Source organism: Myxocyprinus asiaticus, chromosome 1, assembly GCF_019703515.2.
Source record: "Myxocyprinus asiaticus isolate MX2 ecotype Aquarium Trade chromosome 1, UBuf_Myxa_2, whole genome shotgun sequence".
Classification (NCBI taxonomy): Eukaryota; Metazoa; Chordata; class Actinopteri; order Cypriniformes; family Catostomidae; genus Myxocyprinus; species Myxocyprinus asiaticus.
The window spans coordinates 13,780,963-13,807,047 of record NC_059344.1 but is presented as its reverse complement, the minus strand read 5'-3'; the positions used below and the strand labels follow the sequence as shown (position 1 = coordinate 13,807,047).

The following is a 26,085-nucleotide window of genomic DNA, read 5'->3' as shown; positions in this document are numbered from 1 at the left end:
AAAAAAAAAATGCTGGTCAATGTACTTACAAAAACGATTTTTGAATGCCGACTGCTCATGCAAAACTCGCCACAAAGATACAAAGATGTTGTAAGGGGTTACCAGGTTGTTGCTATGTGGTTGCTGTATGGGCCAAGGCAAAAGAGCCCAGTCCAGAGTCAATGATATTTTGATGCCTATACAAAGTTTGTCACATTTTATCATCCACGAGGCAAAACATTTACGTTTGATTGCATAGAAAAATTATAGCGCACTTCTGCTGAATAATTCGCAGAATTTGAGCTATCACTCAAATTCATTACTTAAGATTTGGGGTTTGTTTAAACCCCTTACCATATGTATAGGCAATATTTATAGTGATACTTGCTAAAGGAAACATCTAATTGGGAATTCAGTGTTCACCTCAGCTCCAAGACGGTACTGAATCTCATAGAGCAGGATCAGGCCGTTGGGTTTGTGCGGTTCGGGCCACTTAAGGAACACTGAATCCTCTAGACCTTCCCAGGTCACAGGGCCAGGAATGTCATCGGCTCTTTCTACAAGCAAAAAATGAAGAAACAGGAAGGTTTGTCGATGATCTTTTAATGCAGCATGCATCCATTTTCTATAACCACTTATCCTATTTAATGTAGCAGTTGTTGACTAATTACTTGTTGACATCCTGCCCTTACCTGCCGGTTTGGTGCGGGAAAATACGAAGGCGGCTGCGCTACAGTGTCGAACCTCGTCATCGCAAGCGTGCAGGTCAATGCGGTAGACGGTAAAGGGCTGCAGGGACCTGATGTCAGCTGTGCGCTCCCTCACCTTCCTCTCGTGAAAGAAGTGTTCACGTCTGGTCGGCTCATCATCTGAGAAGTTTCCCCCTGTCAGGTTCCAGTTTCCAGGCATCAGAGTGTGGATGGAAGTTGCGTTTGCCACGCCAAACACATCTCGCCGTCGCCTGTCGGGAGGTCTGGGACAAGAGAGATGGGACACATTGGGGCTACGTTGTTCAACTTTTGGTGGTGCAGAAACTGAAACTAGTGCCATTTAAATTCAAACCAATTGAAGGAATGTTCCACGTCCAACACAAGTTCAGCTCTATTGACAGCATCTGTGATATTATGTCAATTGCCATAGAAAACTATTTATGTAGACTTAAAAAAAAAAAACAAACAAAAGATAAAGTAATGCACTTACAATGAAAGTCTATGGGGCAAGTGTGCTGAAGGGTTTAAAAGCAGAAACATGCAGCTCACAATTTTGTTAGAGTTTATATTAGTTTATCTTTACAAAGAAGCGTGTAAATTTTGCTGTAAAATTGTCTAAATCACCCTTTTAGGAACTATTATTCTAGGTGGACACACATCGAGACACATTGAGTTCAAGATGGTGGATTTTTCTCCATGTAATCAGTACTTAGCAGATAGTTATGTCATGCTTTCAGACATCCTTGGGCGTATTGTGTGAAAGTCCCCACGTTCACCGCCTTTACATGGTCATGACATGAGCTGAAAGTTTGGTAATGACTTAGTAAGTTAGTAAGTGATTTTATGACACTATGTTGACAAATATTATGATTAACTTGTGTGGCTACACTTGAACTGTGTGTGTTTTAACATTTTTCCCGGTGCAATGCCTTACCCCATAGACTTCTATTGTATGTGCATTACTGTGTGTGTTTATTTTTTGTTTTTTACTTAGGGTCAAGTTTAAATATTTTTTGTGGTAATCTACAGTATCCCACAGATCTTGTCAATAGAGCTTAATTTAATGTTTCTTCCAAAAATTATAATTCTCATTTATTACCCTCATGCTTTCTCAAACTTGTTTGACTTCATTTGTCTACAGAACACAAACAACCCATTTTTTTTAAAAGAATATTTCAGCTGTTTTTGTCCATACAACGAAAGTCAAAGTGACCGCAAATGGGGTCATGAACGTGGATTACACCACTCAAATCGTATGGATAATTTATGTACTTTTCGAAACTTTTACGTTTTGTAACCCATTGATTTGAACTGTATGGGCAGTTTCTGGTTGGCTGGGGGAGTAAGTGTCAAATTGGTTTGTTTGGGGGTGTGTTAGTATTAAAGTAACCCTTTTTGTTGGTTTTGCAGCTCTTTCTTTAGGGTAAGTTCACCTAACAGAGAAGTCATAGCTCAGCTATACTCACCTATATTTAACAGCATATGATAGGCTATTTGTTGTTTGTTTAAAACCCCTTGACATTTTGGCTTTATTATGTTAATTTGAAATGATTTACAATAAAATTACATCTTTAATTGCATTTTGTGTCTGACTCTCCTTAATGCTGCGGTCTTGAATAAGCTGGCCAAAACATAAATTGGGGGCTCGTCCGGGATCATATGGAGCTGTGCTGGTTAGTATGTGAATGGCAAATCTTGTGAACAGTGGACGTTACCTGAAAGGAGCCAGCTGGTTGGAAGGGAGGGCTTGGTGATGCAAACCAAAAATTACAATTAAAATTTCAGAGGTGGAGCAAGTTATTTCTTTTTAAGGAAAGACTACATATACAAACTTTTTTTTTTCCTTTGGAATGACATGGACCAATTAATAATTGGTAACAATAAGAGCAGGAACATGTACTGTATTAAGAAAGTGAATATGGTAATTTTTTTTTACTGAATTTTGATTTGAACTTGTATTGAACCTGGAACATTCTTTTAATTACCATTCAGTTTGTGAAAAGTAGAAATTTACCCATTTGCGGGTGTATTCATAAATTCGTGGGGTAACAGTGGGATGGCTGCGTTATCCCCTAAGTTACACCAGTCCGTGCCAAAGCAATCATGTATTTTGTCCCCAGATGATCTGGCAAAAACTATATCCCCCTAAACACACACACGCTAAAGCTGGTCTCCAATCCTCTGCCTGCTAACAATCACACATTGGAGCGGTATGTCATTCAACTCCCTACAAGATGCAAGTCCTTCCTCTGCCTGCTTGAAACACATATCCTACCACCACAGATGGATTGAGTTTGGATGAAAGCATGTGACCAAAAACACCGGAAATGCATCTCACTCTGTTTACACCTGATGCACACTGGATATCCTCATCACTTTTGTTTTTTAGCAAGTGACTAGAAATGACTGTACTTGGGTAAGCAACTATGTTCGAAGCGAAATAGAAGCATGTTCTGCATACTTCACACACTAGTATGGTACACTGTTGACTTCAGAGCCTTGCATGTTTGAAGGGATAGTTCACCCAAAAATTTAAATTCTCTCATTATTTACTCACCCTCATGATATCCCAGGCGTGTATGACTGACTTTCTTCACCAGACCACATTTGAAGAAACTAGAAAAATATCTCAATGGATGGTGATCTGATTTTTGAAGCTCCAAAAATCACAGGATAATCAACATAAACTTCATCGATATGTTGATGATACGATCGCTTTTGGTGCGAAAAAATAAAAAAAAAGTAACTTAATATTTATCTTTTTTGCATCAAAAGTGATGGCGTCGCTTTAGAAGCCATTAATTTAACAGCTGAAGGCGTATGGCTGACGTTTATGCTGGCTGTCTGTGATTTTGGAGCTTCAAAAATCGGATCACAATTCACTTGCATTTTAAGGATCTACTGAGCTGAGATATTTTTCTATTTTCTTCAAATGTGGTCTGGTGAAGAAAGTCATACACACCTGGGATATCATGAGGGTGAGTAAATGAGAATTTAAATTTTTGGATGAACTATCCCTTTAATCATAGACTAATAGTTTGCCTAAAATATGTCGCATACTGTCATGAGACAAGGAAGAACCACAACAATAACTGACAACAAAAACTGGTGCGATGCATATTTACGCACCAATGCATAAGATTTGAGAGCTAAGAGGAGGGAAAGATTTTCAGTAGAAAACTTACATTTGGTCTGTTTATCACACAAAGCTTCAGAAGACTTGGAATGTAGCACCCAAGTCATATGAACTACTTTAATGATGCTTCTACAGTACTTTTTACATTACCTTTTTGGAGCTCACACTGGGCACTTACGTATGTTTTCATTGCATAAAAAGAGCAGCATAAGTGGCTGGTCACACAGACAGACAACAACCTCTCGAACATTTCTGCACAGTTTTTAATTGCTTTTCTATGCAAACATGCTCTATATGGTTTTGACGGTTAATTCGCATCTTGCTATTTAGTCAGCATCTAGCACGTGATTGTCCCATTTTTAAGATGCAGTGTCAAGTTAGAAAAGCTTCAACTTTTAAAAACATGTCTTGAGACACCTGTGTTTGGTTCTTTGTTGCACTGCGTTGAGCTGTTTTAACACAAGAACAAGAAAGTGCTCTGCCTGAATGTCCCTTAAATTTTCAATTTCGATAAAGGTAGAGGATAAGGCGAATTAATCGGTCGATGTTTTAAAAAATCTATTTATAGAACGTTTTATATAACATTTCTTAGTCTTTCCTTGTTGTGACAAGCACAGATATAGACACTACAGGAGTCCAAATTTAACAGTCTCAGATGCAGTTTATTGTTCAATCAAAATTCCAATAATACCCCCACCCCCCACAAGATATAAACTTTGAGACAATGTGTGTGCTGATGGAGCACTTTTCCATTAAATTGCACCTCTAGAGGCAACTGTTATACTGTAGAATCAAGCTGTTGTAATTGTAGAATCAAGGGGTGGAAAGAGTACTGAAAAATAATACTCAAGTAAAAGTACTGTTACTTCATAAAAAAATTAGTTTGAGTAAAAGTACCTGTTCTAAAAACTACTCAAGTAAGAGTAAAAGAGTAGCTCATTTAAAAGTACTCATGAGTAGTGAGTATTGAGTACTGAGTTGTGAAAGCTATGCCCCTTTATAATAAAAACTCTATGCCGCAGTTTAAAAATGTAGCACACATCCCGTAATTTACATTCCTTTTTATGGCTGTTTGCCAGAAAGAATAAAAAATATAGGTATTTTATAGGTGTTTGTGATTGACAGCTTTTAAAATACATCACTTACCTATGATACTGTAAACATTTCATGAATCTGATTTAAAAAACAAATAAAAGGCCGACATGATTACAGAAATGAAAAGATGAAAAAGTTATTTTCAATATCATAATATATGAAACAATTACATTAAAATCAGTTTATGTGTAGGGTCTAAATTTCCCTTAATGCCGACTGAGAGTTATTGTTGCGCATAAAACATGTTGAAAACAATGCAAGGAATGCAAAAAAAAAAAAGTCACTTGGCGCGTCATGTCCCGCACAATAGAGGCAGTAGAGCAGTTGTTTGGTACAGGGGCCACATCGGGCTTCAAAGGAATAATTCACACAAAAATGAAAATTCTCTCATCATTTACTCACCCTTATGCCAACCCAGATATGTATGACTTTCTTTCTTCAGCAGAATACAAATTAAGATTTTTAGAAGAATATTTCAGTTCTTTTGGTCCATACAATGCAAGTGAATGGGTGCCAAAATTTTGAAGCTCCAAAAATCACATAAGTCAGCATAAAAGTAGCTTAATCTATGTGACTCCAGAGGTTAAATCCATGTCTTCAGAAGAGATATGATAGGTTGGGTGAGAAACAGATCAATATTTAAGTCAATTTTTACTATAAATTCTCCTCCCTGCTCAGTCAATCTCCACTTTAACTTTCACTTTCTTCTTCTTTTGTTTTTTTGTTCTCATTCTAATGCATGATGGACAATTTTCTGAAGTTTGTGTCTGGTGGAATGTTCTGCCTGAAGTATTGCTCTACAAAGGTTGATACTTTTCTATCAGGCATTAGGAAAAAACTTGATAAACGCTAAGCATAATTAGAAATTATTTTATCATCTCTACTTTCCTGGTAATTTATTATACAAATTAACACACTCTCTACATCAGGGGTTGGCATTATAAAAATAAAATCTAACAATATTATTAAAAAAATAGTATTATTAAAAATGTCAAAAAATGTTTATTCTATTACATTAATACTTTTAAAGCTACTCAAGTTATTCAGCCAAAAGTAGTGAGTGGTTTTCTCGTTTCTTTATTGTTGTTTGATTAATAGCCTTTTTATGACATAACCTACTATACAGTGCTCAATTCGGTTACATGTACACTAAAAATCTGATATTTTGATGCAAATATGCTTTTTGTCCCACTGTTTTCGTTCACTTTAGACCAAAACGACTGCGTTTACATTAATGCCTCACCAAGACGGGCATTGGCGGAATTATAAAGTGTATTTGACCGTTAAGGCGCATACCCGCATTAGCACTCTTGGGAGCACACGAGCATGTAAAGCGCACAAACATTAGCCGCCTGTCAATCAAACAGCACACAGCTACAGACGCCCGGAAATAAAAAGTCAATCTTTTATATTTTATCTAGATCAACCAACCAGTGGTTGTCTTGCTATCACAATCGATGTAATGAACACCCCTTTTCTAGATGTAGAACATAGGCTAAGTATAGAAAATTACTCAAAAGTTTATCGTCGATATCGAGGACATCTCTTTTTTTTTTTCAGATAAACATCAAGATTGGTTTATTGCCCAACCCTATTGATAACATCGCCTTAATCTCTCACAGCAACCCAATAATCTCAGTGATAGATAAATTACAGGCTGTTATTGATACAGAATCTAGTATGCAGAAATATGAAATTTACCTTGATATGTTTCTTAAAATTAGAGGCAGGATTAATGCTGATATCTGGCTTGAGCAAGCTAAATTCACATGACACGATCAAGCAATTGGCCTTTTTCACTGCGAAAAGCCCTTTCAGGTGCGGCCGTGATGTTCAGGTGTTGAAATTTGAGGCATCCTCCACATCCATAACAGTTGGCGCCCGATCTACAGCTGCCATTCAAGTTTTTTTACCTGTGATCTGATGGGAGTCACCAGACTCTCCCTAGCCAATCATGTTGATAGATAAAAATAAAATCACAGACGGTGGGAAAATAGCGCGTTAAAAGTACAGTTACATCACTTAAAATGTACTCAAGTAGAAGTATACCAATTTTAAACTACTTAAAGTAAAATTCCTGGGGAAAACTACTTACAGTAACGTGAGTATTTGTAATTCGTTACTTTACACCCCTGGTAGAATCCTACAGTGGCGGCCACAGAGGAACATGGATGAATAAAAAAAAAGAAAAAAAAGGCAACTATCAGCATAGATATTTGCTGATAACCGATAGTTCCAAAAAACAACTATCATCACCGATTAATTGGTAAAACCGATATATTGACCTACCTCCATCCCATGCATACAGAAACATGCATACTCTGCACAAAATACACACAGCAAGAGTAGTATGGTACTGTAGCACGCTATTCCGAACATACCCACTCTCATGACTCAAGACAATATCTTACATTCTTTTTCTCTCTCTCTTTCTCCAATTGTTTCTTCAGCCCCCTCTGTGCAGAGTGGCATTCATTGATCTGTGTGCACTCTGGCTAGAGGGATCTTCCCTTTATTTCATTGGTATTCCAGATGCCATTATTGTGCATTTCCTGGCAGCCGAGCTGTTTTTGGGGGACGGGGGGGGGATGGGACGGCAACTGAATGGATATAATTTCCTCTTCTCTCGCTCTCCAAATCCTGAACTTCAAGGGAACTCGAGGCACTTTCCTCAATATCTCGGTTTTCAATAAAAATAGGTTGTGTTGGCCCAGATACAGACATACTTCTCAGCTGCCTGACATATTTCTGGCACCGCCGCTTTCTTCGTCAGCCAAGCAATGGCAAACATGCAGAGGAAAAAAAGCAGGCCAGACAGAGGAGGATAATCCAGTCCCAAATCATGCAGAGTGGAGTATCAATGCCATTTCTGTGTCCTCAAGCCATATTTTTCCTGCACCACTATAAATGAACAGAAAATCGAATTCATAAGGCACATTGATTTCAATAACTGCCCGCTCAGGTGATGCAGCCCCCGTACAGCGATCTTGGCACGCTCCGCAGGACACACGTAATCGCAGCCCAATAATGGATAATACAATACAGATGTCGGTCCACATTTAAGCTGAGAACACTTAATACGTTACACCTTTGAGATAAGAGAGAAAACAAGGCTTACGTAGTCGTTTACATTTGTTTTGCATGGTCTCCCGTGCTATTTGGATTGAGCCCATACCACACAATTACCAACATCAGGGCTGCAGGGAAACAATAACCGAGGGAATGTTGAAAATGTTCCATAACAACCATAACAAAGTCTGTTGGATCTTTTGTATATCCATCAAAATGTATTATTCATGTTCTTGTAATAGCTTCAATCTACCATCCACGAGTTACAGTTTCAATAGTACAGTTACAAAATACAGTTTAAAAACATTTTATTTTTTTATTTTTTTAATGAAGCAAAAAAGTTATCCAACACCTATATTACCCATGTGAAAAACTAACTGCCCCTTTAAAATTAATAGATGGCTGTGCCACCTTTAGCAGCAACAACTGCAAATAAACGCTTCTGCTAACTGGAGATCAGTCTTACAATGCTGTGGTGGAATTTTGGCCAACTCATCTTTGCAGAACTGCTTTAGTTCAGCCACATTGGAGGGTATTCGAGCATGAACTGCCCGTTTAAGGTCCTGTCACAGCATCTCAATCGGGTTCAAGTCAGGACTTGGACTAGGCCACTCCAAAACTTTAATTTTGCTTCTTTTGAGCCATTCAGAGGTGGACTTACTCCTATGCTTTGGATCACTGTCTTGCTGCATAATCCAGTTTCGCTTGAGATTCAACTCCTGGACTGATGACCAGACGTTCTCCTTTAGGATTTTCTGGTAGAGAGCAGAATTCATGTTTCCCTCAATTATTGCAAGTTGCCCTTGCCCTGAAGCAGCAAAGCATCCCCACACCTTCACACTACCACCACCATGCTTGACCGTAGCTATGATGTTCTTTTTGTGGAATTCTGTGTTTGATTTACACCAGATGTAACGGGACCACTGTCTTCCAAACAGTTCCACTTTCGACTCATCAGTCCACAGAACATTCTCTCAAAAGCTTTGAGGATCATCAAGGTGTGTTTTGGCAAATTTCAGACAAGACTTAATGTTCTTCTGGGTTAGCAGTGGTTTTCGCCTCGCCACTCTTCCATGGATGGCATTATTGGCCAGTGTCTGATAGTGGAGTCATGAACAGTGAACTTTATTGATGCAAGAGGGGCCTGCATTTCCTTGAATGTTGTCCTTGGCTTTTTTGTGACTTCCTGGATGAGTCGTCGCTGTGCTCTTGGAGGAATTTTGGAAGGTTCACTACTGTGCCAAGTTCTCTCCATTTGGAGATAATGGCTATCACTGTGGTTCTTTGGAGTCCCAGAACCTTTGAAATAGCTTTGTAACCCTTCCCAGACTAATGTATTTAAATCACCTTTTTCCTCATTATTTCTGGAATTTCTTTTGACCTTGGTATAGTGTGCTACTGGGTGAGACCTTTTAGCCAACTTCATGCTGCTGAAAAAGTTCTATTTAGGTGATGATTTGATTGAACAGGGCTGGCAGTAATCAGGCCTGGGTGTGTTTAGTCCAGCTGAACCCCATTATGAATGCAGTTTCATAGATTTGGGGATTTAGTAACTAAGGGGGCAAATACTTTCACACAGGCCCATTTGGTATTGGTTAACTTTTTTGCTTCAATATATAATACGATCATTTGAAAACTGTATTTTGTGTTTTATGTTAAATTCTGTTTGAATTTCCCGGTGAATTTTCTAAGAGGCAAATACTTTTTCACAGCACTGTATGTTAAACTTATTATTAACAGAAAAGACAAATTATAAAATAACAAATTCAGGTCTGACAAAAGATTAAAATAATGAATCTCAAATATCTCAAACTTCTTTCTTCTTCACAACAAAATGTGAGATACAATTGCTCCCAGAACTGTGAAAGACAAACAAGTTTAGGTGTCAAATTTAAGGGAAGGAAGCAACATGGTAAGGAAGCAACATGGTAAGGCTGTTTTTCAACCAATGTATTGTTTTAGTATAAAAGTTAATCATTGTATTAATGGCTTTTTAATTTAATTACTAATAAGTAACAATGCCAAAAGACTTCCAAAGTAATACCAGCTAAAATGACCCCATTCTGGTCACTGATGCCAAAACACATTGGTTCTTGTAACTGAACACAATCAAAGTCACTTTAAGGCAAGTCAGGTCACTCAGCAGCCATATTCGTAACGCCTCCGAGCAGCTATTTTCTAGTCATCCAAGTACAGCTAATATTTACTTGAATGGGGCAAGAAGGAAATCTCCAAAACGGCTGGTAAAGACTACAATCAAATAACATTTCAAATCAGCAGTATTATACAGTATTATAAATTCTGCTTCTTTAGAACAAATCACACAAACACACAAAAAATGCTATTTTTCAGGCTGGTCCAGCAAATGTGCATGCTCATTCTCAATGAAAACTGACAGATAATGTCTCTGTCAAAAAAGTGAATAGCTCTTTAAACTGCAAGATGGGACTTCTATTTCTACAGCCGCCAAATTGAGCATTATGATTTCTCCCATTCATGAATACGACCCGTTGTATAATGTAACCGACACAACACAACATTTTTGAATTCTAGTCTCGACCTGTCCTTGTATGGCAAGAGCTGCAAAAATTCTACTTAAAATTTCTATTATTTATTTTTAATGGAAAAAATAATAGCATACGGGTTTGGAACGATATGAGGGTGAATAATAAATGACAGAATTTGCAATTTTGGGTCAACCATTCCTTTAACGTTCCTGCTTTTGGAGCATGTAATCATCATATTCATCATCATCCCTCTCAGGTGCGTTTACCTGGGTGTAAATATGGTATTATGGAGGAAATTTTCAAAGGCTTTGCGGTAGTAGATGTCATCCTCGATTTCCTTCAGATCCTTTTCTGATTTAGGGCATGGACAACAGGAGGTTTTGTCACGACTTGTTTCAGGATTGGTGGGATTTGTGTTCTCTGTTTCTGTCAAACCTGTGGCTGAAATCCTGATCGGGATCTTCAGATCTGTCAGGAAACAACAAAAGCATGGTTACCCGTACATGTTAAACTGTAATGGCTAAACTAGTGTATTAAACAAAGCGTGAAATCATGAAAAGTATGAAACTTAGTGTGTCTATTACCAACATGCTGCTGTTTAAAACTTGCCAAAACTTGTCAGATTTATAACTATATATTCAGATTTACAACTGTACAATCCGATTTATGTACATAAGTGTTGTAAAACTGTATTTACATTTGAAGTACCTGCATTTAACTACGTCTGTAGTTACACTGTTAACCTTAGACGTAACCCTAAACCTAGCCCTACCCCAAACCTTACTCTAAACCTAACCCTACCCCAAACCTTACCCTAAAACTACCCAAATCCCTTACCCTTATCTGCCATGGCACACTTTCACCAAAAAAAAAAAAAAAAAAAAAAGCACACCACTATCCCACATCACCATCGTCAATAGTTTCCTTTTCAAGAACTTATCCATGTTTTCTTTCTGTCTAAGTAGCATGTTAACTCGTAATGTTTGAAATTCGGCTATGCAAAAAACACAAGTCACGTAGGTACGCTGTATAATGAGGTCACAGGTGGCAAGAGCGCTAAGTGGGTAATGAAAAAACAATAAATTTGCATCTTTTTTTCATTTGTAGATTTGTTCTTGAAAAATAATTCTTGCAACACCACAGCAAATGTATTTTTTTATTTACTTTGTGGAATATGATAATTTTCAATGGCACACTTGACAATCTTTCACGGCAAACCACAATGGTTGGGAAATACTGCCTTAACCCTAACCCTACTCCAAAACCCAACCCTATCCCAACCCTTACCCTAAACCAAACCCTATCCCAACCCTTACCCTAAACCCTAACATTTACTCCTAAACACACCTAACCTCAGTAGCAGGAAATGTGAAACTCGTGTGAGAATTTTGCAGAACAACATATAGTTACACAATAAATACATTGTATTGTACGTAGTTTAATGTTACTAAATAGTAGTTAAAGACACCTAATACAGTATAAAGTGGAACCAGATTTTCTATATTATTATTATTTCATGTTTTTCCCCCATGTTTGTCGAAACCAACTTTCTGCTTGATATTTCCTTTTACATTCCACTGAAGAAAGGAAGTCCTACAGTTTTGGAACAACATGGAGGTGAGTGAATGATGACAATTTTAACTTTTGGGTTAACTATCCCTTAAGATGTAAGCAATGATATGTTTAAACTTTTGATGGTTAAAAGTTTGAATTGCTGTTTAAAATAAACAATATGCTCTTTCCCTGTGACCCAGACATAGGATATTCAGAGTTTGGATCAAGCCTGTAATTTGGAATGGACCTTTGGAGCAGTAGTTGTGCTGGTAGAGCTCCTGATCCTCTCCTTGCTGTTTCCAGCGGAGCAGGTAGTAGGTGTTATTCCCATTGGGAGCCACAGGGGGAGACCACCGGATCACCAGCATTGATGAGGAATTAGAGTAAGCACGAATGTCTACAGGCATTGAGGGTGCTGGAAAAGAGAAAAAGGGTTAGTACATCAATTTCACATTTGTTGTTTAATTTAGCAAACACAAATCTCTTTACTACAGTGACAATTCATTTGGAGCAAGCTGAGGTTAAGTGCCTCGCCCAAGGGTACAGTGAAAACTCATGAATCGCCCCTTCTGGGGTTTGAACCTACAACTTGTGGGTTCTTTAGCCACTAAGCCACACAGCCCATGTGGAACAAATAGACACTACAATAAAATTATATTCTTAATCAGTGTCTTTGTCTTTGAAAAACCTTTAAAATACCTTTAAAACATGATATAATTTTGTGCATAATATAAAAGTAGTATAAGTGTAGTGTGCGTATTCTGTCGTGTTCCATTGGCAAAATCTTTTCACTTGTATTAAGCATAAACCTCACTATACTAAAACAGCACAAGTTGAGATAAACTGAAACAAATCTGCCAATGAAACATGACAAAAAGCACATATATAGACACAGTACATTCTCTAAAAACAAGTCTGTAAAAATCACCCTCAATCATCAACAATGCATCAATTTGACAATGAAAATGACTCAAATTAATGATCAATTATAATTACAATAAAATACCCAAAGTATTATAAATTCATTTCTTATAACAAAAACATTTGTTGACCTATTTTCAGTTGTAAAAATCCACCAAATCCAGATCTACCAAAAATCTACCTCAAGCAACAGTTTTCTTCAGCACATTTTGAAAAACATTATGAATTGTAACAAATAAATGAATCAAAATAAATTTCAGATTTCAAGACGCATTTAGTAAAGAACTGTAATCAAATCAAATTATTGTCTGAGCAAATTATTTATACCTATGTACATAGGCATAGATTTAGGTATGGATGATAGGGAAATGTCCATATCAACTCAGAAAATTGGAAATATCCCAACTAAAATTTAGGCAATTTTGGACACTTTATTGTCCTACCTCTTCACAAGCATCGCATGAACGGTGTTGACACGTGGCACCTGTTAGTTTTCTCAGTGCTGTTCAGGATGCACCAATCACAGTCATTTGTATTTTTTATTTTTTTTTCTGGAGATTACATGGGTGGATTACCATTGGTATCTTATGTCCTATCCTTGAAATTAATAGATTTAAACAAGCATATTTTTCGTGTACAAATGTTTCCTGTCAAAAAGTCAAAAATGCCCTGAGTTCTGCAAGCAGCCAAATTAAGAATTCTGCTATTTTGGCTGGTTTCCATTTTTTTCTCCATTAGATTTCCATTTGTTTAATGCTGGGTAATACGTTTTACAAAATGTCACTTCATGTCCCTTGGATATAATTTTCTAGAGGTAAATCTTAACAATATAACATTTGATTTTGACCTATTAATCTTAGGTTTATCGGATATCACTGTCACATTATCCAAGTTTATCGCACATCACATTTTACCTCCTAACCTTGAAGCTCTAGTGGTCAGTTCTTAATTAGTTTGTTCTTTGTAAATTCTTAAAAAAAAAGGGCTAATATTTAATATTGTGCGGCAGAGAAATTATGAATATTATCCTTGCTATATGTCCCTACCAACTTTCAAACCAAACCTTCGCCCTTGCCTATGTAATACATTATGAAATTTTGCTTCTCATGTAAAAGATATTCTTGTATTTTTAATGCAAAACAAGACAAAGATACTGATTAAGAATATAATTTTTTTTGCAGAGGAATAAATGACTAAGGTAGTAGTAGTAGTCTAAATAATTCTCCTCTGACATTCTGCTTATAAATTACCTGAGAATAAGTGCAGTTCATTACCTGATGGTTTAGTCCGAATGTACACCACTTCACTCTTCGCCCCAAGATGCTGCCTGTGCTTGTCCTCAACAACTAATGTTACAGCTTTAACAAAGATAGCATACTGAGTCCAGGGCTTCAATAAGGACAACAGAACACCAGGATTCTGGGTTCGGTCCTCCGGTAAGTCTACGTCAACCATGTTCCAGCTGTCCGATCCGCAACCATCCTGACCATCAAACTCTGTAATGTTCTGGAAAGGCCTACCAGAGAACACAATGGAAATGGTCGATACTGCACAAACATGTTAACGGTATTGAGAAAACAAGTATAATAATATAGCTAAATAAAAAATAAAAAAAATAAAATAAAAAAAAAAATCACCCATAAACTCTGAAATTGTAGTAATACTCACGCTTCTTTGTAGTATACGACAAAACTGACAAGGTCTCTGTAATCAGGTGGCCGATATCGTTCCCACGTCAAACTGATTCGATTACTCCTCGTGCTATTAGATATGAACTTGAGAATTTTACTTTCACCTATGAAAAGAAATTGAACAAAATTGTATTAAATATTTGAATATTATAAAATGTTAATGAAACACTGATATGCACAGTCACCCCAAAAATTATTTGGACACTGAAGCAACTCTTAAAATTTTATACATGTCTTTGGATTATACACTCGCATTCAACTTTATTAGGTACACCTGTACATCTATTTATTCATGCGATTATCTAATCAGCCAATCATGTGGCAGCAGTGTAATGTATAAAATCATGCAGATATGGGTCAGGAGCGATCTCAGTGATTTAGACCACGGCATGATTGCTGGTGTCAGACGGGCTGTTTTGAGTATTTCTGTAACTGTAACAACCAATGAGCGGCAGTTCTGTGGACGAAAACACCTTGTTGATGACAGAGATCAACAGAGAATAGCCAGACTGGTTTGAGCTGACAGAAAGGCTACGATAACTCCGATAACCGCTCTGTACAATTAGAGTAGAAAAATAGCATCTCAGAATGCACAACATGTCGAACCTTGAGGCGAATGCGCTACAATAGCAGAAGACCACGTTGGTTCCATTCTGTTAGACAAGAACAGAAAACTGAGGCTGCAGTGGGCCTACCATTTGTGTACCTCCTCAGAAATCCAGATTTGTCAAACCAGGTGAAGTTTTTCCAATCGTCTACTGTCCAGTTTTGGTGAGCCTGTGTCCACTGCAGCCTCAGTTTCCTGTTCTAAGCTGACAGCAGTGGTACCCGGAAGGTTCTTCTGTTGCTGTAGCCCATCCACCTCAATGTTCAACATGTTGTATGTTCAGAAATAATTCTGCATAGAACTGTTGTAACGTGTGTTTATTTGAGTTACTGTCACCTTCCTGTCAGCTTGGACCAGTCTGGCGATTCTCCTCTGACCTCTGCTATTAACAAGCCGTTTTCACTCACAGAACTGCCGCTTGCTGGATGTTTTTTTTAGTTTTTTGCACAGTTCTCTTTACACTCTAGAGACTGTTGTGTGTGAAAATCCCAGGAGATCAGCAGTTACAGAAATACTCAAACCAGCCCATCTGGAACCAAGGTCTAAATCACCGAAATAATTTGTTCCCCATCCTGATGGTTGATGTGAACATTAACTGAAGCTCCTGACCCATATCTGCATTACGCTGCTGCCACACGATTAGCTGATTAGACAAATCGCATGAATAAGTAGATGTACAGGTGTACCTAATAAAGTGGCCGGTGAGTGTATAACAAAATATCAAATCAAGTGACTTATTTTAAATGAAAGATTGCACACGCAGACTTCAAACAAAATGATCAAACAATATACAGTATACTTTTGAAAATTAACAAAAAGTATATTTTTTTCTAAACATTAGTGCAACAAGTTCATATTTAATGTGATGAACTACACCTGCGGTTACTCTTTGGCTTGATATTTTGTTATCTTATGCAATAAATTTTTTTTAATTTGCATTTGACTTAATGTCCAAAAGTGTCCAATATTTTTTGGGGCCATTGTATGTACAGTTCATATCCATTATCAATATTCTTTCATTTGATCAATACTGAACAAATAAATATTTACAGCTTGCACGGTTTCCATTGTTGCGGAAATCTTCTTCCAAAAACTTCTCTGTAATTCCGGTTTTGGCCCACATCTTGTGTATCTCGGACATGCAGAGTTTGGGGTTGAGACGGAAGTAAAGTTTTCCAGTGTTTATGGTGAGATTGTGCTGAGACCAGTCCCACAGAAACTGGAGGTGCTGGTTATCCAATGCAGCAAAGGCATACATGCTGAAGAAGCAACAACATAGCAATGACCATGAATAAATGATTCAGAGGGAAACAGGCAAAACAATCCAATGTTTCACCAGGTGACAGTTACGACATAAATATAAGCTGTATGAATCTCCAGCACTGATGTAAATGAGCATAAAAAATAAACAGATTCAGCAAATAGCTGTGATTGGAATGTAAGCACTTTACTTGCATTATGCCAAGTATTTCTCTTGGCCCTACAGTAAACCTAAAAACATTAGTCTAGTCTGTTTACTGGTTTATTAACTCTGTTAAAATTAATAGCTGCGATAAAATAGTTGGATGACTTTTATAGTACTTTTTTTCTACTTTTCTGAGCTTGAACCCTCGGGGTCACTGTCCATATTTACTATATGGAAAAGAGCCGCTCTCCTTTTGCATTCCACCACCAAAAAAAAAAACATCATTCAGGTTTGGAAATGATGACGACTTTTAATTTAGGGTAAACTGTCCATATACAGTAAGTCGCAAATGTTCTCACTATATTTAATCACTTGCGTATTAAAGTTCTGACAGGATGCTTGTGTAATAGAATGTTAACAGAACAAACTTATAAATGTTAAGTATGTAGATTGAGGGCTTGCTTGTTTATATTTGTTTCTAAAAGTGTTCCCAGTGCTCAATTTAGTCTTTCATAACAACAAGGCACACAGAAGGATGCTTCGATCTGTCATGAAAATTGGATAAAAGTAAACAAACAGGGATGGAATAAAATTGTACATTTTTCTATGACTCATGGGACCCATTCTGTGCAAGGCAAATGTTGACACTAGTATCATTTGTACACTCTCATGACCAGAAATAACTCTTGCCTTCAATCTTAAATGATTAACATGTTCAATGTAGCAAAACCTAAACAGTGAAATACAAAATGTATTAAATAGAAACCATCGCAACACTTTACAATAAGGTTCTATGTGTTAACATTAGTAAATGCATTAGATATCATAACAGCCTCTACATTGCGAGTAAATTTTGCACTATGCGACCAAAAAAAAAAACGTCTGTAGCCACTGGCAAGTAAATATTAACATTTCATTTCGCCAGTGATAGAGTTGTGTAGTGTCGAAGCACCGAGGCCCTTTTACTGAATAAAAGCAGTTGATTAAGAAGCTGGATTCAGCCTCGTCTTTCCCTGCAATGGATAAGCACTTGTATCTCATTCAGTTGAACTCCGAGCATCTCAGGGAACCGCACTGCGGACATCACAAGAGCAGCTCTCTTGAGAGCGCGTGAAGATGAACCACTTCACAAGCACTCTGATGTGCACGCCGTCTACAGAGGCTTGCGCCAAACTCCCGCGAAAATATAAACAAGGTATAAATTTAAAATTTTGTGAACGCAAAGTGCTCCAGTTTCACTTAACGGCCTTGTAATGGCAAATGTCCATGGTCACTGTGGGTTTATTCACGCAGTTTTAATAACACGCAGTGAGACAAAGGAGATGCCCTGCTCTATTTCTGTGGGGATGATAAAATGCAAGAAACAGAAACTCAAAGTCTTCCTTCACGAGAAATAAGGGCTTGTGAGTTAATCAGAGAGCCTTAAAATAATGTGTGAAAGTGAAGAATTTAAGGCAGAAATAGTTTACTATTGCATAATATAATATAATATAATAGCTATACAGGTTGGCTGGGTTACAAAAGAAGCAAAAAGAAAACAAAACATTGAAATAGTCCAATGGATCAAAAGTAAATCGGACAAATAAGAAAGATACAGTTGTGCTCAAAAGTTTGCATATCCTGGCAGAAATTGTGACATTTTGGCATGGAGTTTGAAAATATGACTGATCATGCATCTTTTATTTAAGGATAGTGATCATATGCAGCCATTTATCATCACATAGTTGTTTGGCTCCTTTTTAAATCATAATGATAACAAAAATCACCCAAATGGCCCTGATCAAAAGTTTACATACCCTTGAATGTTTGGCCTTGTTACAGACACTCAAGGTGACACACATATGTTTAAATGGCAATTAAAGGTTAATTTCCCACACCTGTGGCTTTTTAAATTGCAATTAGTGTCTGTGTATAAATAGTCAATGAGTTAGTTAGCTCTCACGTGAATGCACTGAGCAGGCTAGATACTGAGCCATGGGGAGCAGAAAAGAACTGTCAAAAGACCTGCGTAGCAAGGTAATGGAACTTTTTATATAGTACAATATACTATATTGCATGAATATATATGAAGAGGCCCCCTCAGTTTGCTTAATATATTTTTTAGTTACATTATGCTTACATGTCATCAAAAGTCTGGTGAGTAAAAACAAACATTTACTAGCCAATGACGATTCTTTCTCCAACATGATCACAGAGGGTTGCATAAACTAACAATGAATGCCATTTTTACAATATTTATTAATCTTGGTTAACGTTCATTAATGCATATACAATTTATTGTTTGTTCATGCTAGTTCTTAACGCATTCATGTTAACATATACAATTTTTTATGTTAAAATGTATTAGTATATGTTAATTTGTGTAAAATGTATTGTTCATTGTTTGTTCATGTTAACGAATACAACCTTACTGCAAAGTGTTACAGAAATCTTTACACTTATTCCATGATTTCTCTGCCATTAGCATCCTAACAGAATTGTGAACAAAATAATGACTATTTTCAAACAGCTTTCCTCATACAATCTTTTAAATACAGAACTTCCCCTTTAAATATGGAACTATGCTTAAAAGTCATTTTGATGATACATCAACAGGTTCTTTTTTTTTTTCTCCCCTTTTTCTCCCAATTTGCTCTAAGTCCTCGTGGTGGCGTAGTGACTCGCTTCAATCCGGGTGGCGGAGGACGAATCTCAGCTGCCTCCGCGTCTGAGACCATCAACCCACGCATCTTATCACGTGGCTCATTGAGCGCATTACCACGGAGACATAGCGCGTTTGGAGGCTTCACGCCATCCACCGCGGCATCAACACACAATACACCACGCTCCCCACCGAGAACGAACCACATTATAGCGATCACAAGGAGGTTACCCCCTAGCAACAAGGCCAATTTTGGTTGCTTAGGAGACCTGGCTGTAGTCACTCAGCACGCCCTGGTATTCGAACTCATGAACTCCAGGGGGTGGTAGCCAGCGTCTTTACCACTGAGCTACTCAGGCACCCTACATCATCAGGTTCTTAAGCTAGAGACACAAGAATGACACCGTAACAGTCTAAAGTGTCAAAACCAATAGTAATCTTACTCATCCCACAGTTCTTCTCCGTTGATGTATCTCAGACTCTTGAGGAAGGAGAGAGAGTTCAGGGTGTGAGATGATCGAATCTTCACGTATCCCGTCACTGTCTTGATGAGACCTAGAAAATTCTCCAGCTCTGAGGCGATATTATCTTGAGAGATGGAGAAAGACAGAGCATGTCAAGGGAAACCAATCAGTCCAGTGCTAATTGCATCAGTCTAACAGGTTTAGTCAAATGGCTACTCACTGCCACGGCGGATGTTGATATGCAGGTTGCCTCTGATAACAGTACATCCCTTGAGGGACTGAGCCGCATCCACCGAGTCAATGACCTTTTCATCGCAAAACTTGTCACACAGGCCGTCACAGGCTTTACAGAACATGCTGCCAGATACACGGGAACAAAAGATCATGATGTACCACTACAAAACAACCATCCAATTTATCATGTGCCCTTTTGCTCAGTCAGTACGTTTACATGCGTGGTTATAATCGAGCTACAGCAGGTTTTTGCGTAGTCAAGCTTCAGTCACACAGCGTAATTGAATATTTGAAGGAAGGACGTTGGGTTATATACACATTGTGCATCATGTAGGCTATGGACACTAAGGGTGTGCCCGAAACCGAATACCGTATTCGGTTATGGCACGAATAATGACTTCAAAACGAATAACAAATTCATTCAAATAATGAGAAAATATTCGTTTGACTGACTAAAAAGTGACATTGTAAATATATCCAAAATAACAACAAATGTATTAGTCTTTGAAGCCAATATTACTAAAGTGTAAACCTCATGAATGCATATGCGCATGGTGTGATTACAAATCGGATGGCCGCGGTCTCGACTCAGATCGCTGTTTCCGTTTATTGGGCACGTCTGGAGCTTGTCGAAAGGAAACTTAATTAAGTCACAACATTATATACATTTTACACTTCTTGGAATGTCTATGTTAATGTATCACACGATATACACGTAATGATTCCCATGTATTAATTTATAAACCAACCTGAGCGTGATGTTAATTTCCTGAGTTGAAATGATTTCACGTCGGAGTCCGTCTATCCTTCTCTTAAATTTGACCACATTTATATCCACATCAGCAATTAAGGTAATTATCTGGTTAAGACTATTCAAAAAATATGTTTAAATGCTCCATAGAGTGTACATCTATTCAGAAAATCCCTGCTCACATGATATGAAGAAACTGAAACAGGCACGTTCTGAATGTTTAGTGTTCTTGATATATAAATGTATTATTATTTTCCCACTATTCTCTTCTGGAAAAACTAGAGAGGTTCACTCTTGCCATTTATTCTGCTGCATTTCGCTGCTCATGTAATTTAACTAAATAATCATGTCCTCCACATTATGTTAAAATATGTGTGCACAAATCAGCCTCGATTGTATTGTGAAAATTCCTAAATAGACTTACGGGACTTTCACCTCTTTGTAGGCAATACTGATTTCTTTTCATTTATTTTAATGTTTGTAATTGTATTTTATATTCGCTGCAAAATGTGTGCTTAACATATAAAGGGATAGTTCACCCAAAAATTAAAATTCTATCACTTACTCACCCTCATGCCATCCCAGATGTGTATGACTTTCTTTCTTCTGCAGAAAACAAATTAAATTTTTAGAAGAATATTTCAGCTCTGTAGGTCCATACAATGCAAGTGAATGGGTGCCAAAAGGTTGACACTCCAAAAAGCATATAAAGGCATCATAAAATAACTTCATATGACTCCAGTGTTTTAATCAATATCTTCAGAAGTTATATGAAAGGTGTGGGTGAGAAACAGATCAATATTTAAGTCATTTTTTGCTTGAAATTATTCTCCCTTCCCAGTGGGGGGCAGTATGAATGAAGAATGTGAATCACCAAAAACACAAGAATGTGAAAGTGATCTATTATTCACCCACACCAATCATATCACTTCAGAAGATATGGATTAAAACACTGGAGTCATATGGATTACTTTTATGCTGATTTATGTGATTTTGGCACCCATTTACTTGCATTGTATGGACCAAAAGAGTGGAAATATTCTTCTAAAAATCTTCATTTGAGTTCAGCAGATGAAAGAAAGTCATACACATCAGGGATGGCATGAGAGTGCGTAAAATGAGTGTATTTTCATTTTTGGGTGAACTACTCCTTTAACAATTGCTTGACACCTCGTGCCTCCAAAATAACGTGGTTATACATACACGGATATAAACAAAAATTCTGTTTCAGCAGATATTAATGTCAGAAATACAAGAAGAAACAACAGTTAACAACATACAGTATTCCACAGTTATTGTAGCCTACATATTCAGCTTTATCTGGTAAGAAAAAAAGAATAAAATTATATATATATATATATATATATATATATATATATATATATATATATATATATATATATATATATATATATATATATATATATATATATATATATGTTGTGACTAAAAATCCAAAATAAATCAAAACTGTTATATTTTAGCATCTTCATAGTAGCCACCCTTTGCCTAGAATTTGCAGACATGTACTCTTGACATTTTCTCAACCAACTTCTTGAGGTATCACCCTGGGATGATTTTTAAACAGTATTGAAGGAGTTCCCATCTATGTTGGGCACTTATTGGCTGCTTTTCTTTATTATTTGGTCCAAGTCATCCATTTCAAAATCACCCAATTTTTTTTTATTACATTTTAGTTTTATAATGAAATAAATTAAAATGGTGGCACAATTATACTTTTGTCTACAAAACTAATTTCAAACATTTAAACATATGCCTTCAGATCAAAAGATTTTTAAGATCATGAGAAACATTTCAGTCAAGTTTTGACACCGGTAGTGTGTGTGTGTGTGTGTGTGTGTGTGTGTGTGTGTGTGTGTGTGTGTGTGTGTGTATATATATATATATAAAATAACTTGATGATAATAATTATTATAATGAATTTTATTACTAGGCAATTATTATGAATAAGCATATAAAAGGTATATTTTATTGAATCTGACATTTTCATATCTGATCTGGGCCACTTTAAGTGGAAATAAATCAGATACGTATCTGATTTTTTCCAATGTGCCTTCATTGTGAACAGCCAGGTCAGATTTAATGTGACGTTTACATCAATCTAACTCAACATTTGTCATCTGTGCACTTGATTTCCGGCATATATAGGCATGTTATGGTTTAAAACTTATACTTGTGAGTCATATCTTTTTCTTGTTAATTAATTAATCTCTTTAAGAAAATAAAATTAAAGGCTCAACGTTTTATTAGCTGTTCTTTTAAGTGGATAGGACACTTGAAAATTCTCTCATTATTCATTTACCCTGATGCCATCCCTTCAAAAGGAAACAAATAAAAAAAAAAAAGCTCTGTAAGTCCTTATAATGTAAGTAAATGGGTCCATCAGGCTGCTGGCTATTTGACAGTCCAAAAGGCATATTTAGACAGCATAAAAGTAATCCACACGACTCCAGTCGATCAATTAATGTCTTCTGAAGAAAATCAATAGGTTGGTGTAAGAAACAAATTGATAAATAAAATGTTTTTTTTTTTTTTACTTTAAATCATTGCTTCTGGCAGCACTGGGATGCTATTTGAAATGAACTAACTCTTGCGTGACTTTCGTTCCTCAGTTGTCTGTAAAGCGTACGCTTCCGACTTTTCACGTGAATGCGCCATTGCGCTTACGTCACTGATGTGTCGACTGCTGGCAGGAAGCAATTTTTTTTTTTAAAGTTAATAAAGTTTTAATTATCAATTTGTTTCTTACACCAACCTATTGATCAACTGAAATCGTGTGGATTACTTTTATGCTGCCTAAATATGCCTTTTGGACCGTCAAATAGCCAGCAGCCTGATGGCACCCGTTTACTTGCATAATAAGGACCTACAGAGCTTCAACATTTTTCTAAAAATCTTAATTTGTGTTCTGCTGAAGAAAGATAGTCATCCACATCTGGGATGGCATCAGGGAAAGCGAATGAGAGAATTTTCAAGTGTCCTATCTGCTTAAAAGTAAAGCTAATAATTTTATATGCAATTTAATAGATTATTCATATTAGAATACTGAACATCCCAGAGTTTGATACGCATGCTCAGGGAGTGTTATATGCATGCGGTTCAGTTAACAAGCAGCTCCTGTTCAGACCAGTATCCGATATTGGCTGCTTTTAAAATGTCATGTGAACAACCTTACAAATAATTCCAATTTGAACAGAAAAACAGATTTGGGTAACATTCAGCTGCGGTGTGAATGTAGCCATAGAGTAACATTTAAAAATGGTGTTTCATTTAGTTTTGATGCACTTCCATTTAAAACCCCTCCCACATCTGGTTCTATCTGAATACAGATATAGATAATTTTGCATTAGAAACAGATACAGAAACAGATAATGGCTTCACTGCACACCCCTAATGGACACAAAAAAAGTTAAAGTTTAATGTTCTTTTTCTCAAACACTGCATGTACACGAAACGTCCGTACCTCTGGTTCTCATCATGTGTGAAGCCAGGCGGGCAGTCGGACATGCACTCTCCTCCGTGGATCACAAAACGGTCATAATCAGGCAGGTGGATCTTGGAGCACAAGTCCATGGTGATGCAGCGCCAGCCCTCAAACTTGTATGTGCCGGGCGGGCAGTCCTCCACGCAGCGGCCCTCATGATAGTAATGCTGGCAGGCTGAACAGGCCCGGTCGTTATTGGGCATGGTGCAGCTGCCCAGGCACTGGGGGTGGCAGCACTCGCCCGAGTCCGTACATGCCCGCTGTCCACACCATTCTGGACAAACTGGAGGTAAAAAAAACAGAAGGGAAACGATGATATAAATTTGATCTGACTTTATTTAAAATCATGTTTAAAAGCATATCTTCAGGCCAGAGAGTTTGAAATGCTTCTGAGAGATTAAAATGTGTTCTGTTATTTATTATTTCTTGGTAGGGACGGAACGATAAATTGAATTTCGATGTATTGCGAACCAATAAAAAATTCTGAACCATATAGAGACAAAACTCAATATTTTGAAATTTTAAACACTGTTTTCTATTCATGAGATCATAAATTAAATGACCCATCAAACATCATAATCTGTCTACAGCTTGATTTTCCTACATCGTTTTTTTTCCTACATTGTTTACAGGGTTTGAACAAGGTCCTTCAAGTGCTTAAAGTGCCTGAATTTAGCTCTTAAAAATGTAAGTATTGGAATACCTGGAAAATCGCCTTGTTTCGTTGAAAAGTGCTTGAGATTAAAACGGACTATGTCTTCCGTGTAATGTGTGTCCATCAAAGATAAGATTCCGCACTCCACTTTCATTGAATAATGAGTCTTAACATCCTTTCTGTTCTTGACAGTCAAAATGCGCAAAAAAACGAGACTTCTCTCTCATTAATAAATGAACCGCAACAGCTGTGCGAGTCTGTGATATGCACAATAAACTCTTAAAGTGACAGTACCGTTATAGCACTTATACAAACGTATAGAAACTTAATGTTATTACTTGTATATTGTACACATTATTTCAAACATTGACAGCTCATATCATTATTATATATACAATTTCAAGAAATAATATTAATTGATAGAAAGTAGAATTTTTGTATTTTTAAAAAGTTAAAAATGTATTATAACAATCAAGACAAATTACTAAAAAACAATATAATAATAATTCACTTTCACATACTCTTTCAGGACAGGTTCTGTTCAGTTCTAATGCTTGTTCTGCATCTGCCTGAATGTAGCCCACTATTTTTGAAGGCTTATTTGTTTGTGATCTTTTCTTATAGTGAAAGGTATATGAAAAACTAAAACTGTGAAGATTTATATAGTTTATAAAATAACTTTATTTTGATGATAAATTAAAATGTGCATTTTGCACAAATATTTTTCAAAATATAAACAATTTGCTGCCATTATTTTGTAATTTAAGTGTTATCATATCAAATCCAGATAATATCGAATTGTAAACCTAATACTGTTTATCAAACCAAATAGTCTCATCCCTATTTCTTGGTAAAATCAAATGTTTTCCTTGATTCAGTTAAGGTATTATTGGTTATGGGCAAATATGGGGTGGGGGGTAATATGTTAACCCCAAAACAAGAATAAAAAAAATAATAAATTATATTTTGCATAAAGAACATTATGCATATTTTTAGGATCATCTCATTGTCATTACTATAATGTTAAAAACAAATACTAACTTTATATATGTGGCATACATATAAAGTATTTGTTTTTAACATTATTTTTTATTTACTTTTTGTTTGTAAAAAATTATTTTATTTTTTTGCATTTTGCATTTTGCTATAAATGCATATATT

At 36.7% G+C, this 26,085-nt stretch overlaps 1 protein-coding gene across 1 annotated transcript in view; it reads right to left on the bottom strand.

The window, feature by feature from the left end:
* The window catches only part of LOC127444755 (insulin-like growth factor 1 receptor), a 125,010-nt gene that overhangs the window by 28,662 nt on the left and 70,263 nt on the right, over positions 1-26,085 (bottom strand). The window contains exons 3-12 of the mRNA XM_051704317.1: positions 24,249-24,552; positions 20,000-20,136; positions 19,759-19,903; positions 16,320-16,528; positions 14,640-14,766; positions 14,246-14,487; positions 12,298-12,465; positions 10,763-10,964; positions 672-952; positions 403-536 (exon numbers count right to left, since the gene is read on the bottom strand). Of these exons, the coding sequence (XP_051560277.1) occupies positions 403-536; positions 672-952; positions 10,763-10,964; positions 12,298-12,465; positions 14,246-14,487; positions 14,640-14,766; positions 16,320-16,528; positions 19,759-19,903; positions 20,000-20,136; positions 24,249-24,552 (1,949 nt within the window). The remainder of the gene's footprint in view (positions 1-402; positions 537-671; positions 953-10,762; positions 10,965-12,297; positions 12,466-14,245; positions 14,488-14,639; positions 14,767-16,319; positions 16,529-19,758; positions 19,904-19,999; positions 20,137-24,248; positions 24,553-26,085) is intronic.